The sequence below is a fragment of the Sceloporus occidentalis genome, unplaced genomic scaffold (assembly GCF_023333645.1).
Source record: "Sceloporus occidentalis isolate IW3139 unplaced genomic scaffold, rSceOcc1.0.p SCAF_121, whole genome shotgun sequence".
Classification (NCBI taxonomy): domain Eukaryota; kingdom Metazoa; phylum Chordata; class Lepidosauria; order Squamata; family Phrynosomatidae; genus Sceloporus; species Sceloporus occidentalis.
This window is the reverse complement of record NW_028317101.1, coordinates 580,614-598,568: the sequence shown is the minus strand read 5'-3', so window position 1 is coordinate 598,568 and position 17,955 is coordinate 580,614. Positions and strand designations below refer to the sequence as shown.

Sequence of the window (17,955 nt, the reverse complement as noted above, 5' to 3'; positions counted from 1 at the left end):
TTTAAAATAATGTAATAAAAAAAACATACAATTTACACTTTCATCTCTTTATCGCAATGGCCTCTCTCTATCTATTCACCTTCTTATTTTACTGACATAATAATAAAGCTACAAGAACCCAAACACAGTGTTTCTCAAACTAGGTTTTAATACAAAGTTATTAGTAAATATTAATTCATATGTTAACAATTTTTCATATTTAATAAAAAACTGAGAAAAAAGCCTTGTTTAGATTTTCTTTTATTTACCAAACTGCCCCCAGTTATGCACATCTGACCCCCAGCTTGCCACTCTGCCCCATATATGCCTTATACCTCCTATATGCCAGAGATTCCACTGTGCCCCCTGATACGCCACTGTGCCCCCAATATGCCTTATACTCCTTATATGCCAGTGATATGCAACTGAGCCCCCAGATATGTCTTATGCCCCCGGATATGCCCCCCACTTTGCCTCCTCCCCCTCCCATACACCACTCTGCCTCCTCCCCCCTCCCATACACCACTTTGCCTCCTCCCCTCTCCCATACACCACTCTGCCTTCTGTCAGCAACGGAGGTTCACAAGACACCAGGGAGCCGGGTAGAGAGGCAGAGTGGTGTATGGGAGGGGGAGGAGGCAGAGTGGTGTATGGGAGGGGGAGGAGCCAGAGTGGTGTATGGGGAGGGTGGCTCCCATACACCCCTCTGACTCCTCCCCCCTCACATACACCGCTCTGCCTCTCTCCCGCCTCCCTGGTGTTTTGTGAACCTCCGTTGCTGACAGGCACTTTCACTGCAGGTTCATAGAAGCCTCAGTGTAAGTGAAGGGCAGTAACGGAGGCTGTCTGTGCGATGCAGACCCCCACCGGCAGACAGAGAGGATGATCCTCTGCAGGACACCTCGATTCTCCGTGCCATGGGTTTCTGGAGGGGCCTGAGAGCCAGTCTCCTCCCTACAGACTATGGACCTTGGTACAGAGTGCCACGTTGCCCAAATTATAAGAGACTCCAAAGACTGTGGAGCAGAACCGATCTAATACCCACCTAACTTTCCCGGACAGCCCCAGGCCGACCCGTTGAGGATCTAGCCGGGTCTGCCGGACTATGGGTCAATATGGCTTTTCATAGTCTGTAAATTCCAGTTTTGTCATATCCTCTGAATATATGTATTGTAAGAAGCGCTGCTTAAATTGTCGCTGCTATATAAATGCGCTGGTCAGCAACGTGTTAAATATATATGTGTCCTGGAAGATGGCCAATATAGTCACCATATCTGGGAACATCTTAGAACCAGCTACCCAGACCGTAATGTATGTTTGGTCCTTTAACTAACTCAATCAAAATCCCTAGCTTTTGATTTTACAAGTGAAGCCTGAGTGCTACCACATAGGACATCTCAGCGCCCTGGAGGTCAAATATTCCCGTTGGTTTTAACTAAATATCTCCAATTAACATTATTGTATCGCATTAAAACGGAGACAATAGTGAAATCATGCAAAGAATCTCAATGCAAAAAAAAAATGCAAGTAAATGTTTCACAGCTTTAATGATGTTTCTGCATAATCTTCAAAATAATTACATGAAAGATTTTTGTTTCATATCAAATGTTGTTGCTTTATCTGAACATGCCAGTACATTTAATTTAAAAATGCTAGCCCTGTTACATACACAAAATGAAAAAGGATAAGGCCATATTGATCCAAGAGAAGGAGTCTAGTGTAAGGCGATATACATTTTATGGAGGAGAGGTTCCAAAAGATCACATGACACTTTTTCTTTGTTGAAAGTTATTGTCTACCTGGCCTGTGCCCCGGGGGTTACTGTCTCCTGGCATTGCCCTGGGGGGTTGACATTGTTAGTCATCAGCTGTTTAATAGATATCTTTATCATTACTATAGCATGCCTGATTTGATCCAAGTGCTTGCCCATATACATTACCTGCAAGGGGTGTCAGGTCATAGCTGTGTTTGTAACCCAAAAATAAGATATACAATTATAGTGTATCCGATAACCTGTGAAACGCATAGCAAAATGAAAGCAATTGCAATATAATACTACATGGCATAATATGTAAGCTGCACTGGGTATATTTTGATTAGTACTGTTTTACTGTGAAAAGTACTTATGATGAACACAGGCAAGAGTACCAGAGCACGTGAATGAGTGGTATTAGAAAGCTGCAAGAATTCTTGCTTTGCTGCAGCCCTATCACTAGTTCCTTTTCTCTAGTAATCAATCAAATTGGTTACATTTCATTGGAGATCCTGCTTTAAATAGTGCAAATTGTTAAGGAACAGCTTAAGCGTGGTTTCAGTCTCCCAGCGCTAGAAGGGATCCCATTATATTTTATTTACTTCATTTGTTTTCCTCGTTCATATTCATGTTATATAAAACAGAGCACGTTTGTCAGTTGCTAGCAACCTGGCTAATGCATACAGATGAAATGTTTACCAAGGCATATTCAAACACTTTTTCTTCCATGAGTTATAGAAGTCTCACCTTCCACTTTATATCTGAATCACTATTTGAACAGTAGTAATTTCACATTTCTTTTTTCAGCGGGTATAAAGCCGGTCTGCAATGGCTGTTGGCAGGTGCGTCATAATTTGGAGTTTTAACCACCAATAGGTTTCCATGGGGTTGTACCGTGTATATGGGTATTTTGAAGAAAGGGCATCTGTAATAGCATCAAGAACATCATTCATGTCTTTTGAGCCTGAGCTCACAAAGGATTTCATACTGGAGACTAGCTGCGTGAAATGAGATTCCCCATAATCCTCTCGCACAACGTCTGATGCTTTTTCCCACATCTCTGCGCCTCGCCTTTCTACGCTGTCTCTGGTGAAAATTCCAGTGGCAGCGATATAGTTTCCAGGCTCGATGGAAATAACCTTGACTCCCCATCTGTACATTTCCTGTCTCAGGCAGTCAGAGAAGGCTTCCACTCCATATTTAGATACACAGTAGCCAGACCGGGATGGGCTACCCATTCTTCCAAGCATGCTTGCCATGCAAACCACACGGCCTCAAGGGGAAAATGAAAAAAATTAACAAAAACAGCAATGGGTATGCAAAACAATGCAAAAAGTGCACCAGTATCTTTCCTGAATGGGTATAAAGGTGTTGGCCAAAACGATATGATGGAAGCCTTCACATTAAGAAAGTGTATGAAGGCAAACTTGGCTGGTATCTGGAGCACTGAGTGGGTAGGGTGTGCAGTTATGAACTTCTTTATGTCAGCAACAAATCCATGTGTGGGATTTTTATCTGTTCCTGATGCAAAGAGACATTTAAAAGAAATAATTGCAGCCACCATACGCACTTTAACACACATGATAGGTGAGATGTCCCTTTAAAATATTGCAAATGCAAGTGAGGTAGCGGGCGGATTTTTCCCATATGCACTTGCTCCTTTCCTCAAATCTCCTCTCCCTCACATCTATTTCTGTCCGATAGATCTCCTACCATGTTATATACTTACCACCAATCAAGTCCAGCGCTGGCTCTAGAACATCACAGGAGACCTCAATGCACATGTTGATTTAAGAGCTCTTTCCTTCCACCCACTGGCTGCTTGATATAGCCAATCAGTAGCAAGAATCATAGGATCATATTTTATTTTTTATTTTTAAGGAACCCATAGAAAAGTACTTTAATATGTATTTTGTTTTGGTGCGGTAGGGGCATTATACTGACCCTTTCAATGCTTCAGTGTCTGCACACATAATTAATATCTCCCACACATCCAGTATGAATTGTGTAAATGTTATAAAAAACTGTTATGGCTTTAGTAATGCCTCATTTTGTAAAAACACTATATTATTGAGTGGTCACATACCCAACAAATACCCTTCGCATAAGTATAGACATTATAGAGCTAGAAATCGCTCCCACTGAAGTAGACTGTAAGAGGTGAGCTACAACCTTGCTGGAAAAAATCTGGGATTTAGGGAGATTAAAAATACTTAATCCAAGCGTAATTCAGTTTTGGGTGACTTTCAGGTTCCTTGATTCTGTTCACCATTTGCTGGGAAGTGTTTTGCTTTCTACTGATGTGATTGAAATAGCATGACTTTTTCCTCCAGTTCACAGTGGAACTTTTAGATCAAACAACCTAATAGATTTAGTTATCCATCGTACATTTAACACCAGACCAGGGCCGGCCCTACCATGGAGCAGAGTGGGGCAATTGCCCCAGGAGGCACTTTTGAAGGGGCGGCACTTTGCCACCCCAAGCCCCCTTTTTTTTTTTTTAAAGCGGAAGAGAGAGAGGGCGCCAAATGGTTTTCACTTACCAAGTTGTCAGTACCCACTCGGTGCCCCTCTCTCTCCTCTGCGAGCCCTCTAGCTCGGTCTCGGTGCCGGAAGATGACATCATTTCCGGCGCTTAGCATTACGAGCCGGCACCGAGACCGAGCAGGGAGACTCACCGCAGGACTGCTGAAAGGCAAGTACAAAGGGGAGGGGATAGGGTAGATAATAGGGAGGGAGGGAGAGTAAGGGTAGACAATAGGGAGGGAGAGGAAGGGTAGATAATGGGGGGGGCGGCAGAGGAAGGGTAGATAATGGGGGGGTGCTATTTTAAACTTTGCCCCAGGCGGCATTATGTCTTGGGCCGGCCCTGCAGCAGACATCTGTCAATAAATAAACCTCCAGGGAGTGCCATATTTTAGATAACCCCCAACACCATGAGCACCTGCAGGAGTTTAACATATTCAAGAGCGCTCCTAAATTCTAAAGAAAAAAAGTAGAAAGCTCTGTTACCTGACCCTGTGGTGAAAGTGCAGGTAGGTAAGGGGGCAATGGGAGGGAGAGAGTGTAAGGATTACGGAGCAATGCAGGCAGAGAGTGAGATTTAGAGAGGTACATGTGTGGGAGTGTGAACATGACTGTGTGCGTTAGCATGGCTGTATATGCATGCTTGAGTGTGAGTTAGTGTAGATATGTTTGTAGCATGACTGTGTGTTAGTGTCCAAAATATGTACATTTGCCACTTGACAGGCCTGCACGCCCCCCCCCCCCCGGCCAAAACATTTCACTCATGCTCACCCCTGAACAACTGAAATATAATAAAGTTGCCAGTGATCTGCTTAGTGGGAGTACAACTAAAAAAGCAATGGACAAAGAAGTTTTAATATAAAAACAAAACAAAACAAAACTTTTATGCAAGTTATTGATTTTAAAGTAGGTCCTTCGCTCAAAGGTCCATTTTTTAACCTGATTTAACACCCATGACAACAAAACAAAAAAAAAAGCCACTTATACATGTACAGAGTGTACGAGTGGCGGGACATTAAACCAGAAAATATGCAAAGTGTAACATCACAGGAATGGCAGACTGTATGTCCCACAAATCTGTGTTAACCCAATTAATGCCAGCGGCTTCTACCTAGTCTTTTTCCTGTTGTAAAGATTATCAGGATTACCCCCAAAGATAAAACATTTATAGACCATACATACACTATACCCCCAAAACCATCATCACGTACCACAGCACTCACCTTTTGCACGCCGTATTAGTGGCAAGAATGCTTTCGTTACCCGTATCGTTCCCCAAAGGTTCACATCTGCCACCTCTTTATATTTTTCTATGCTTGTAAATTCCACCTCACCAAAGGTAGATATCCCAGCATTATTTACTAAACCCCACAGACCTGGAGAAGAAGATTTTTAAAATAAGTATACCTGACAAAGTTAGGAGGGATTTTGTATCTGATCTACGTGTCAAAATATGGGTTGGGTAGACATTGTCTTCTATAGAACAGTAGGCTTTTGCCATGTTTGTGACCATTATGCCTCTGGAATATTTTACAGTAGAATCAGCACATTTTAAAACAAAATGATATAAATAATATGTAGTATGTATATTAAGTAGCATAACCTTTTTTATATATATCAAAAGACTGCATATGTCTGAGCCACGGAACTACACATTCACTTCTGTTACCATTCCATCGTCACCTTGGTTGATGTTTAATTTAAGAAAGCATTTGACGGAATATAAAAACGGACCTGCTGCTAATGTAAACATACATGAAATTACAGAGTGACAATATGTAGCACGCATTAACCACCTTTCTCTTGGTCTTTGAGGTGCTTTCTTACAAATTCTAGTGCTCTAGCAACCTCTTTCTCACTGCATACATCCATCTGAACTACTCTCAGGCGCTCAGACTGAACGCTTTCCAATTCCCGGGCGCCATCTCCATTTTTATCCTGAAAATATTAAAAGCATATGCAGATCACTTATTAGTTCAGGTGTCTTGCAAAGTATCGTCCCTGCATCCACAACATACTTAAAAGGATCAGCAATGCATTAATATAAATGTATTGCACACAAAACAGGAAAACCGGATTTGAATACTAGGCAACACTTAGTATTGTCCCTTTATAAATAAATGAATAAAACAAAATTAATCTGGATTAGTTGATAAATCTACAACATTGTTACTGATTACCAGAACTGCCTAAGCAGTTTTTCTGCTCCAATAGACTCCAACATTTGTAGTTTCTTAATTGGTAGTTTGGTGGAAAGTACAGAGCAAATGTAATCCGCGCCTTAAGCTTGCAAACACTTAAAACACGGTTTCCTGATTGTAAAAAAAGGATTTGTGTAACATATTATATACACACACACACTCTATGGACAAATGTTATTGGACACCTGGCTGTTACACCAACAGGGAGTTTTATGATATCATATTCTAAATAAATAGACATTAATATGTAGTTGGTCCCCCATGCTTTCTTCAGGATTTTGGAGTGTTTCTGTGGGAATTTTGCCCATTCATCCAGTAAAGCATTTGTGAGGTCAGGCACTGATGTTGGACGAGAATGTTAGGCTTCCAACTTTGTGGGAACAGTTTGGGAAAGACACTTTTCTATGCTCACTGACAGATAATAACAGACAACTTGATTCCCAAAGAAGTGGGGGATTACATGCACATCAATCTTTCTTACCTGCTTCTTGAGCTCTAGCCATAGACACATTGAAGGAAGAATGATGTTTGAAAACATACCTGACTTAAATTCAAGTTTATCAATTACAAAGAAAGTCCTTGTTGAAAAGCATGGCATCAGATTGGGGTCTCCAACATGATACTCAAGGATTTTACATCCTGCTAGAAATGAACCATTTCACTTCTTAATACACAAGCAATACTTAAAATCTCTCATCTGGTGTGTTATCACCAGCATTCGGACTGGGGTTAGCTTGGAGATATTTTGAAAACATATTCCTGTTCTTGCACTCACCTTCAACAGACAACCAGCAAATACTGTAAATCCTAATTTGTGCAAGTGTTTGGCCAAAGCAAACCCAAATCCTGTGTCACAGCCCGTGATCAGCACCTCTTTACCCTGTACCTAGAAAGCAGAAAAAGAAACGTTACCGACATCTTTGTACTTCATAGTAAATATAATAACACCCAACCACCCACCTCAAACATGTCAATGGTGTGGGGACCTCCACCTACATGACTGAAAAATCACACCAAAACGAAGAAATAACTCAAGAAAGTTAAATGTAATCATTTATTTTCTTTACTTACCGGTATATCAGTTCTAGTTTTTGCATAAGAATTAGTCATATGAATGTGTTTTAGCCGTTGTCGTGGCCTAATCTAGACAAACAGAGTGACTCATCTCCATAGCGATTTGCGGTGAAATCGAACAGAAAGGTGTTTTTTTTGTATCAGACTTCCCCTAAAAAACCCAGAATCAGGATAAAACATAACATTAAATTACTATTATCTGATTGGGCTGCTTGTTCTCTTTTAAAAGAAGATTGGCATTTTTCTGGTGGCCATGGAGCAAATTTCCGATTAATGGGTCAACACAGAAAAATATGTAAAGTTAAATACATTTTTGGGACCTCTGCGGTATAACAATTGACCATCTCTTGTGTGACTACAACACCCATCAGCCATCAATGATGAAAGCAGAACACTAATGAGCTTAAGTAATAAGTAGCAGAAGACGCTGAGGCACTAAATGGTTTTTAGCTTTATTCTTCCACATTAAAAATATAAATGTATTTAAAAATTACATTTGGAAAGCATGTAGTATATATATTCATGGGATGTATCACGTTGCCGCTGGCAAGCCATTGCATTGTGAACAGAGGGTAACAGCATTACTCACTGGTAGGGTGCCCCTTGGCAGGGATGGCACTGCCACACACAGCACAAACACAAAGTACAGCAGGACAATGCAGTGTGACGCGTTCTCACAAGGGAACCCCAACAGACTGAAGAACAACTTCAGAGCCTCCGGGAGCCCGAAGCCCAGAACCAGCGTGAGGCCAAGAGACAGGCATACCAGCAGGCAGGCCCTGATGCGTGCCGCTGACAGCCCCATGCCTCCGCTCTGCCTACTGCCAGCCGGGGGGCCGCAGCTTAATATAGCGAGGGGAGGAGACGGAGAGTTCAACAGGTTAATGCAGGGAGGGGAGGAGCGGGGGGGAGGCTTAATATAAGGAGGGGATGGGCCAGGGCGGCAGCATAATATGAGGAGGGGTGGGACCGGGGAGCCAGGGGGCAGTAGCATAATATGTGGAGGGGAGGAGCCGAGAAGCTGCTTAACATAGGGAGAGGAGGAGCCGGGGAGCCAGGACACGCTACTGACTGCTATACTGTATTGGTCAACGCTCTGTATGACAGCTTGCAGGGAGCCAGGGGCAGTTTAATATGAGGAGGGGAGGAGCAAAGGGCCAGCTGCTTAGCATAGGGAAGGGAGGAGCCGGGGGCCAGCGGCTTCGTATAAGGAAGGAAGGGAGGAGCCGGGGGCCAGCGTCTTAGTATAGGGAAGGGAGGAGCCGGGGGCCAGCGGCTTAGCATAGGGGAGGGAGGAGCCGAGGGCCAGCTTCTTAGTATTGGGAAGGGAGGAGCCGAGGACAGCAGGTCACTTCCGAGGGAACATGCTGCCCCACTCCTGTCCAAAACTTCAGCCGCCACTGAGCCAGTCAAGGGCAGGACCGGCTGCAGACGGGGTCAGGTAAGGGAGGCGGGGGACTCGTGAGTTTTTTTTAATACATAGGAGCGCAGAAGTGCAAGGACAGCCCGTATACCATGCTTGTTGCCGCTAACCGCTGGTCTGGGATGGAGAGTAGCGCAGTGGTGTTTGCACACGTATGCTTGGATACGGGATATATACATGCTGTGTTGTGCGCGCAGGCAGATATGGGTATAAAGCATTGGTGTGTAGAATACCCGCACATACTGTATGAATGAAGCGCTAATGTGTTACGATGTATCACTGAACCTTGTGGCATCGATCCTGCTTTACTGTACGGGAGAGAGATTCCAGGTACTGGAAGTAGGCAGGGTTATCGCTCACACCACCTATAGCGCTACAGAATGATATACCATATTGGTCAACGCTCTGTATGACAGCTTGGGTGGGGTTACAACTACCATCATCCTAAACCAGTATAGGTTTGCTGGATGGGTTGGTCTTAAAGCATATGTGAGACACGTTCAATATATAGCACTATATGCTCAGCGGGCCGAACTTTTATTTGCTGTCAAATTCTATGTTTCTGAAATTTTATTTACATGTTGTATGTGTAAAACCCACATCATGTGTATCCTATACCAGAGTATTTGATCTTCCTTTTTACTAAAGATCTGCGTGATTATTCTTCCCAACGTAACTCCCAAACAACCGACGGTCTAATTAAAATCCGTCCCCCCGAGTTGTCGATGAGTTGCAGTCCGTCAATTATCTGTAGAGTAGGTACCGCTTTCCATTCTTAGACAGGTTGTTTGTTTTGTAGAAGTCTAGGTGAATTGCATTTGTCACTCTGAACAATGCTGGCTGCTAAAACCTGCTGTCACCTTCCCCTGCGGACGCTCCGGCTGCAAGGTCGCGCAGATCACTGGCGGTATGTATATTATAAGAGTCTGTTTCAGCTACAGGGTGAGATCTGATCAGGTTTGACCTTATTGCAGGGCCTGCCTTAAAGTGAAAGCAGTCTTTGCGTAGAAATCATTGCCTGTTTTCGAACTCAGTCCATAATAGTTAAGCCAGGCATACAAATGTTAGAAAGTGTTACTCCGGGGGAAGCTTGCGGGTTGCATATGCCATATACTTTTTGGTTGGGTAATATTTTTATTTTTTGCACTGCTATTTTTGGGGCGCAGTACACATGACTAAAGTCTACACGGGGTATTTGTAAAGCACTAGGATCTCCCTGTAAGGAGAGGGACAGCGGATGTCATTGTCGTGTCTGTTGAGTTCCTGTCCACACTTCTCACTCAATTCACCCTGTCAATCATGCAGTGATCAGGAAGCAGGGTCCTCTGTGTTCCTGATCACACAATGTGTCATCAGAGCCCCCAGCGGGGTGTCTCTTACACTTACATATCCTCCTTGCAGTGTTAGTGCTGAGGCTGCCTTCAAATGTAATGGCCTTACTGGGGAGACCATGTTGTCTCTAGACAGCCCAAACTTCCACGCATCAGCTTGATGAGGGGGCACACAGTGTGCTGGCTGCAGTAAGCGGGTGAAGCAATGAAGTAATCTGGATGTCATACCCTGGCAGTAACATTTACACAATAATAAAAAGCATAAGTAGAAACTCAGAACACCAGTTCCAGAGCAGTCTGGAGGCTGCCGGTATTGTTATCTCTAACACTGGCAGGAATGGAAAGTTTTACCAGCCTACAAGTAATATAACACCCCATTGCATCGTGCCAAGAGTGGCGGAAAAACATCCAGGTGTCTTTAAACCTTGTTGTTCTTGTGAACATCATAAATAAATAGAATAAAGTATGACAACACAAATGCATTTAAAAAGCTTTAATTTGCTTGAATTATGAAATAGGATCTAGTGTGATGACCTCTAGAGCTCTGGTTTGTTGAGGGGCTTTTCCAAGTTCTAAAGTACAAAATAAGTGAAATGGATCCAAAAAAAAGTGGATGCTAAAGGTGAATGAAAAAGTATTAGCGTTTAAGCATATATTCTCTTTGAACCCTTGATTCATGATGGCGAATGCAGTGTTTAATGTAAGTCCATAACATGCATCTCCCTGTAGGGTTCTGAAGACATTGTCCACCATCTACGTAACGCCAACCGGAAGACGTGCTTATGCAAGTCAGGCTGCTGACGTATGTAATATATATGAAATAAAATAAATAGTAACGTCAAGCATTATTTGAAGTATACTTTCTAGAAATGCATTTTCAATTGTCTTCTCATGTTTTTAGGGAAATAAAGCAGTACTTGTAACAGGATGTGATTCAGGATTCGGGTTTAGCCTGGCTAAGCACCTACACGATAAAGGTTTCACCGTGTTTGCTGGATGTCTCCTAAAGGTAATAAAAGAAAGGAGCTTGTACGCAGTGACCTTCGTTCACAAATAATGACACGCTCACCAAATGAAGCTATGATGGGGTGTACATTTGCCATTGACAGCTGAAGCAGTAGAAGCCGAGAGAGTTCAACCAACGAGAATTTCAGATAAAAGGAGCTCATTACTTTACGTGATGTGATGATGCACCCTTATGTTTAGGAGATGGGTTTTTCTCATCGTTGGCCTTTAAGGACATTGTGCTACCATGTCAACAAAAGAGGTATGGATTAATGGCCACAACTGTAAAAAGTTTTACTTTTATCAACACAGCAGAAAGGCCATTCTCTAGGATGGATCCTCAGTAGATTTAGGACCCCCCCCCCCCCCCAACACTCATGACATCTGTCTTCTTCTAGATTAATTTCAGGTACCCCCTACATCATGATACAAGGCAGATATTGAAGTGTAAAAATAACATTTAATATTCCAGTTTGCTTCAGCAAGTAACATTTCCCTCAAATTTTACATCTCATTTGCCTTCTCACTATGTGACAATTATTCTGTGCATTTTGTTTGAGAGCTATTCCTCGTCAATATATACGTAAGATTAGTAGTTTTCATTATCGTCTCTGGAAGCATGTTAGATTTTTCTTGTTGTTGTGTTCTGTCATCTGTGTTAAATCAGATGTTAAATGAGCCTTAAAGCATAACTAACTACCTAATCATCAATGTATAGGACAAGGGAGATGCAGGCGTGAAAGAACTGGACAACTTGAACAGTGATAGGATGAAAACTGTTCAGCTTAATGTTGTGAAGCAAGAGGAGGTGGAGAAGGCTGTAGAGATCATTCGAGATAACTTGAAGGACCCCGAAAAGGGTGAGTGGTTATAAAGAGTGCTTCAAATGCGGTACACTTCTAATATTATGCTGTCAGGTGTATGACAGCATTTTCTTTAAATACTTGATTGGAGCGTTCTTCCTCCATTTAATTAAAATACTTTTGCTTTTAAATATTTTTTTTGTCCTTTTTTGTTGTTGTGTGGGTCTCATCTCTTCATGCTCTCATGATTATTGTATTGGTGCCCAAGGTTTATTTGCTTGGGGAAATAAATGTTTTGTTGTGCGTGTAAATGCCAATCCACGCTATGTGTCTTGTTTTTCTTTCTTCATCAGGTTTATGGGGTGTTGTTAACAATGCTGGTATCTCCACCTTCGGAGAAGTGGAATTCACTAGCATGGAGACCTACAAAGAGGTTGCTGAAGTTAATCTGTGGGGCACAGTTCGTGTAACCAAAGCTTGTCTTCCCCTCATCCGCAGGGCCAAAGGTACAGATGCATTTACTTTTGCTTTAAAATCAGATTTTAATAAGGCAACAGCTACCTAAAGAGTGGTTTATTTAATGGCTGCTATGAATAAGTAAGCTAGATAGTGAGGTATTACTGTATGTAACACAGAGATCTTACTGCAGAATGATCTGTTTTACCCATAAAAATGTATCATGCCTAAGTACATATTTATTGGATTCATCTAAAGCTAGCATGCTATTTCTCTGAAGCTAGAATTTTGTTATGGAAATCAGATATATTAAATCGTCATGTAGGTTAGAGATGGTGGATAAGCTACAAGATGGCGCTCATCCTGTTTCTTAAGATTCCGTTTTCAGCTAGTGCCAAATTGCATGACTGAGTTGTTAAATTGGTTAACTTTTTAGTAAGAAAAATGGCTATTTCTATATTAGGCCAAGAAAAAATTGAGTCTTTAGTTAAAGTTGATACTTTTTTTTTTTATTGCGCCAGCACATTTTATATAATCTTTCGTGACCTCAGAGATCTCCTCAGGTGCTATGATTGACTTTCTAGTAATTAACACTATTTTAAAGAAAACATCCCTCAACATGTGTTTAGTATGAAGAAGTCCTCCATTCAGAAGAGTGGATTCTTATCCCACATTGCAATGAGGCTAGTCTTCTGTAAAGTTCCTTTTTAACTAAAAAAGAGAGCGCATTACTCCTGCACTGCTGGTGTATGTACCGGTGTGCAGTTCTTACTGAGTTGTGTCTCCTCAGGTCGTGTCGTGAACATCAGCAGCATGCTGGGTCGCATGGCAAACCCTGCTCGCTCCCCTTACTGCATCACAAAGTTTGGTGTGGAAGCATTCTCAGACTGCCTTCGCTATGAGATGCACCCACTTGGCGTGAAGGTCAGTGTGGTGGAGCCGGGGAATTTCATTGCTGCCACCAGCCTGTATAGTCCTGAAAAGATCAAAGCCATTGGAGATAAGATGTGGGCAGAGCTACCTGAGACGGTGAAGAAGGATTATGGAAGAGAGTACTTTGATGAGAAAATATCACGGATGAACACATACTGCAACAGTGGCTCAACAGACACATCACCAGTGATAAATGATGTCACTCACGCTCTGACTGCGGCAACTCCATACACACGCTATAATCCCATGGATTATTACTGGTGGTTTAGGATGCAAATTATGACACATTTGCCTGGTGCTATATCTGACAAGATTTATATACATTGAGGCCTCTTGTTTGGTATATGTCTCCAGTGCAGCCATATTTTAATATTTGCAACCATGTCTGTTTAACCACCTACCTCATGTTTTTAAATCAGGGAATTGTAAGTGACCAATCACATCACCACATATAACATAGTCTGTCTATAAATCTTAGGGCCGCAAATAAACCTGCAATCAATATGGAAGCCGGCAATCGGAAACCATGAGCATTTAAACATCTTCATTAGTGCTCCTGGATGTTTATTGTAATGACTAGTATCATGTTAGCGTTTATCATTGCACGGATTATAGACCTGTGACATCACACCTATCCAGGAAGTCTCTCTTGTATGTATTTTTACATACAGTTTATTTAAAAAGTATAGTATGTTACTAGTTTGCTGTTCATATGTAAAAGGAATACTGGTGCCATATTCAAAATAGATTTACCTGTCTGATCTACATTTATCATATTATATGGACATTTACCAGTCTGGTTGACCAGTCTTGTTTAAGAATGGCTTCATGCTTTCGTCTTCTTTGACACCTCAGAACGGCCTACAGCAGTTTTAAACCAGAATTGGCTTCGGTAACTCAGGAACCCACATATTAAATATTTTCCATAGCCAAGCCTGAGATATCTATCAACAAAATGCTATTGTAACTGTGACTTATATGGCTTTGGTGCATTGTACAATACTGCTCTATGTATTACATCATTTACATGAGGTCAGCAGTGAGCTCGTTTTATAACTAGTGAGGAGCTACACGTTTGTTACCTGTTTTATAAATAAAAAGATCACAGTTCATGTTGGTGTGTGAGCATATTCTGACGCTACCTTTTTGACCTATATGTGTTATACATTTGAAATACAGTATTTAGGGGTCCCTCCCCCCACACAAGTGTGGGTGAATGACTCCATCTGCAGTGGTGCACCCCCCACAAAATTATTTTGTCATCTATACTGTTGTTCCCAAGTTATCACTTATTAAGGGGTAAAACCGTATAGGTCTATTTGGTGAACAAATACATTGGCTTTGTGAATGAGTAGGCCGGGGAAGATCCAGTCTGGAAGATCCACGTTCCAATACCTCTTGGTAGTTACAGAGAAACTCATGCTTTTGATCATAGGTATTAAACTGTCTAAAAAGTAAGTTTAACACTAGTGATCCTACATTAAAAGAAGTAAAAAGTGCAAATAGTTACCTGGAAAACTAACAAAAGTAACACACCTCCCTTTTTAAAGTTACATTAAATGTGGAAAATACTTTCTGTCATCTGTCACTTTATTTTTATAAGCCATACAGCAGATTGAACAAAACATTTTGTTAATAATTAACTGAAAATTGTAAGTTGCCATGGGCTTCCCACGTCCCAGCCAAGTTACAGATGTCGTGCATTAGTTTGATGAAGTGTATGCAGGGAATGTGTGCTCAGTCTGCTATTAGCAGTGATTACAGGGATGGCAGGATTGCCGGTATCAGCAAGCAGGTTGTTAACTTCTCCAAATGCAAAGATCGTGTTCTAGACGGCATTAGGTACATTTCTGGGGAGCGCACACTACATGTACCTACTTTAAAAAAGGGACGCAATACTTTTCTCAGGGTCTATGATACAATAATTTCTATTATACCGATTAAGTGCATCAATGAATAGTAGTTCATGCACTTGCAATTCCCCATACAGCCACCAGGTTGTTTGGCACAGCAGCATTTACATGATATCTGCATCATTTTCCTGGTCCAATTGTTTTTTTTTTTATTTTATTTCAGTGCATTCCCTTTATGTAAATGTGTTTTGGACAGGAGTGGATAGTGTAGCTACAGCATGTTCTCTGTTAAAATAGTTTTCCTTCATTATTACCTGTTCACTCGTCCCCTTAAAGCTACATGTTGCGCGCCCCAGCAGATTATTCCATAGTATAAATTCTACGCAAGAGGCATATTACAATATTTGGGAGTTACTGTCAAGGACTGCTAGCTGGGCCAGTGCAAGATTATTCACAAAGGACTGATCCGTCAAGGACTGGGACACTCCTGGAAGCAGGAATGCAACGGTAAAAGCGAGACTGCTTGCCCAGTGTGTATGAACAGTCATAAAGAAAGCTGCGGGCGAGGTAAGGGAGTAAGAGAAAGTAAAGGATGGGATGGAGTATGTGTGTATATGTTAGAGTGCAGGTGTATGTGTGAGTGTGTGTGTTATCAATGTACAGTGGAATTGTTTTGCAATTGAATTGTTCACATTATAGGTCACATTAAAAGTTCTGACATGATTTATATTTGTCTCATTCCTTAGCATCATAAGAACCTGGTGTTTTAACAGGGGTGTGTAGACTTTTTATATCCACTGTGTATGTGTGCTAGCATGAATTTGTGTTTGTTAGCATGAGTGTAAGTGTGTGTGTGTGTGGCACGTGTGTCATGAGAGCCTGGTGTTGTGAGTGGGAGTCCAATACGCAGAGAGGTCCCAGTAGAATATATACCCGGTATTCGGTACTGTATAATTGTGGATTGTCTGTGGTAACATAGTATCTTTACTATTCATTTTCTGTTAACTCTTGGAGTGCTTAGTGAGTAAGCAGGTCCATTTAAAGGGAAACTCATGTTTAAAAAGGCACAAATATATTAATTTATATTAAAACAACTATGACTTCTGTTTCTTGTCTGTCAGCCAGTGTAACTGTTTTGGCGAAATATCTGTTTTTAAAGTAAAAGGCTGTTTTGTCTGTGATCTGTGTCAAAAGGTGGAGAACTAGCATACTTTGCACCATGAGGTCATCTCCCTTCTACCCCCCCAAACAAAAGATGCCTAAAACAAAGGAACAGTAGCTTAACAAAAGGGAGATATAAATTAACAAGTAGAAATAATCACCCAAATCCAGTCTATATATGTATATTTTTTTTTGTGAACACCATTACTTTGGTTTATTTAGTTTTACTGAGCTGCTAAATTCTTTTTAAAGTGTGCTTTACATTTTTTGACAGAATACGATTAAACATAATTGAAGATTCTAAATGGACGGCACGTATAGAGATAGCAGCTAGGTACAAGGATATTCTGAGGACAAGACCAAAATTGGATTGAGGCAAGCAAGGATATTCATTTTAGGATTGTCACCAGGGTAGGGGTGGCACCTTCTGGTCAAGGTGTCATGACAAACCAAGAGGCCGTCTGCTCGCCCCTTTATAACTACTATAAACACATGCATACAGGCTAACGCACACACATACTAACACCACACTCACTCCAACATCTAGAACACAAAACACAGTGGGGGCACAGAAATAGAGAGAGCCTTTTTTGTGTTATTTGTGCCTTTTAACAGCCAATTCAATGCACTGAAAAATAATATAATGTTTGTGTTCTCCATCAATCATAACAACGTTTCTCTATAAATGGTTAGATGAGGTTATCCAGATGACCATGAAAAATAAAGGTGGCTTACAGTATTTCAGTGCTATACAGATACTGATAATAATAACTGGAACTTTACACAGACACTGTAATTTCTATGTGACTTTAAAATTAGATTTTATATATTAACACCTTTCTTGATCTGGCTGGCCAAAACATACTTGAAAATATGCAGGTTATATTTTCAGCAGATCACTCTTTTTGAAGGGTACCTCTCACATACTGCATTTCATATCAAAAACAAGTAATTCTTTTTATTATAGGATTTTCTTCATTCTTTAAGCAAATATCCGGCACGCATCATATTTCTGTCTAGTTCATCCTATTTCTTCACAGTTTGCAAAGTTGTATGTGTCACTCCAAAGTCTCAAGTTTTGAGCTGATGGCTTGGCTGTAACACAGAACGCCTTGCGCATTGGCACACAGAATATGAGATAATGCCTCTTCAGTATTCAATGACATTGCAGTGGTAATATATTCATGTCATGCCCACGTCTCTGGCAAAGCTGAACTTTTGTAATGTCTCTTTTCTTGCCATGAAACTTGGCACCTTAAAAAAACCAAAAGTGAAATTCCAGTAAAAAGTCATGGGAAGCACAACAATGACTTAAGGTCAAGGACTCTGCATCCCTCCAAAAAATAAATATAATTTCCCCTGTTGTTTAATAACTCTTCTTCTCCGGCAAGATTGTTTATTATATAAGCAGAAGGATAGTGGGTGTGCTAAGTATGGTGTTCATTGAATATAATGTC

The 17,955-nt window shown here is 41.3% G+C and overlaps 2 protein-coding genes across 2 annotated transcripts; one reads left to right on the top strand and one right to left on the bottom strand.

Annotated features, from left to right (window-relative positions):
• Window positions 1-2,535: 2,535 nt before the first annotated feature.
• On the bottom strand, window positions 2,536-8,338 carry LOC149282187 (D-beta-hydroxybutyrate dehydrogenase, mitochondrial-like). Its single transcript, XM_089498517.1, has 5 exons — window positions 8,300-8,338; window positions 7,235-7,345; window positions 6,055-6,196; window positions 5,482-5,634; window positions 2,536-3,005 (listed from the first exon to the last, which is right to left on the bottom strand). The coding sequence occupies exons 1-5, from the start codon at window positions 8,336-8,338 to the stop codon at window positions 2,536-2,538; spliced, it is 915 nt and encodes a 304-aa protein (XP_089354643.1).
• A 559-nt stretch (window positions 8,339-8,897) lies between these two features.
• Window positions 8,898-13,811, top strand: LOC149282186 (D-beta-hydroxybutyrate dehydrogenase, mitochondrial-like). Its single transcript, XM_089498516.1, has 6 exons — window positions 8,898-8,974; window positions 11,017-11,089; window positions 11,189-11,296; window positions 12,011-12,152; window positions 12,449-12,601; window positions 13,342-13,811. Exons 1-6 carry the CDS (start codon window positions 8,898-8,900, stop codon window positions 13,809-13,811), a joined length of 1,023 nt encoding a protein of 340 aa, XP_089354642.1.
• The last annotated feature ends 4,144 nt before the right edge of the window (window positions 13,812-17,955 follow it).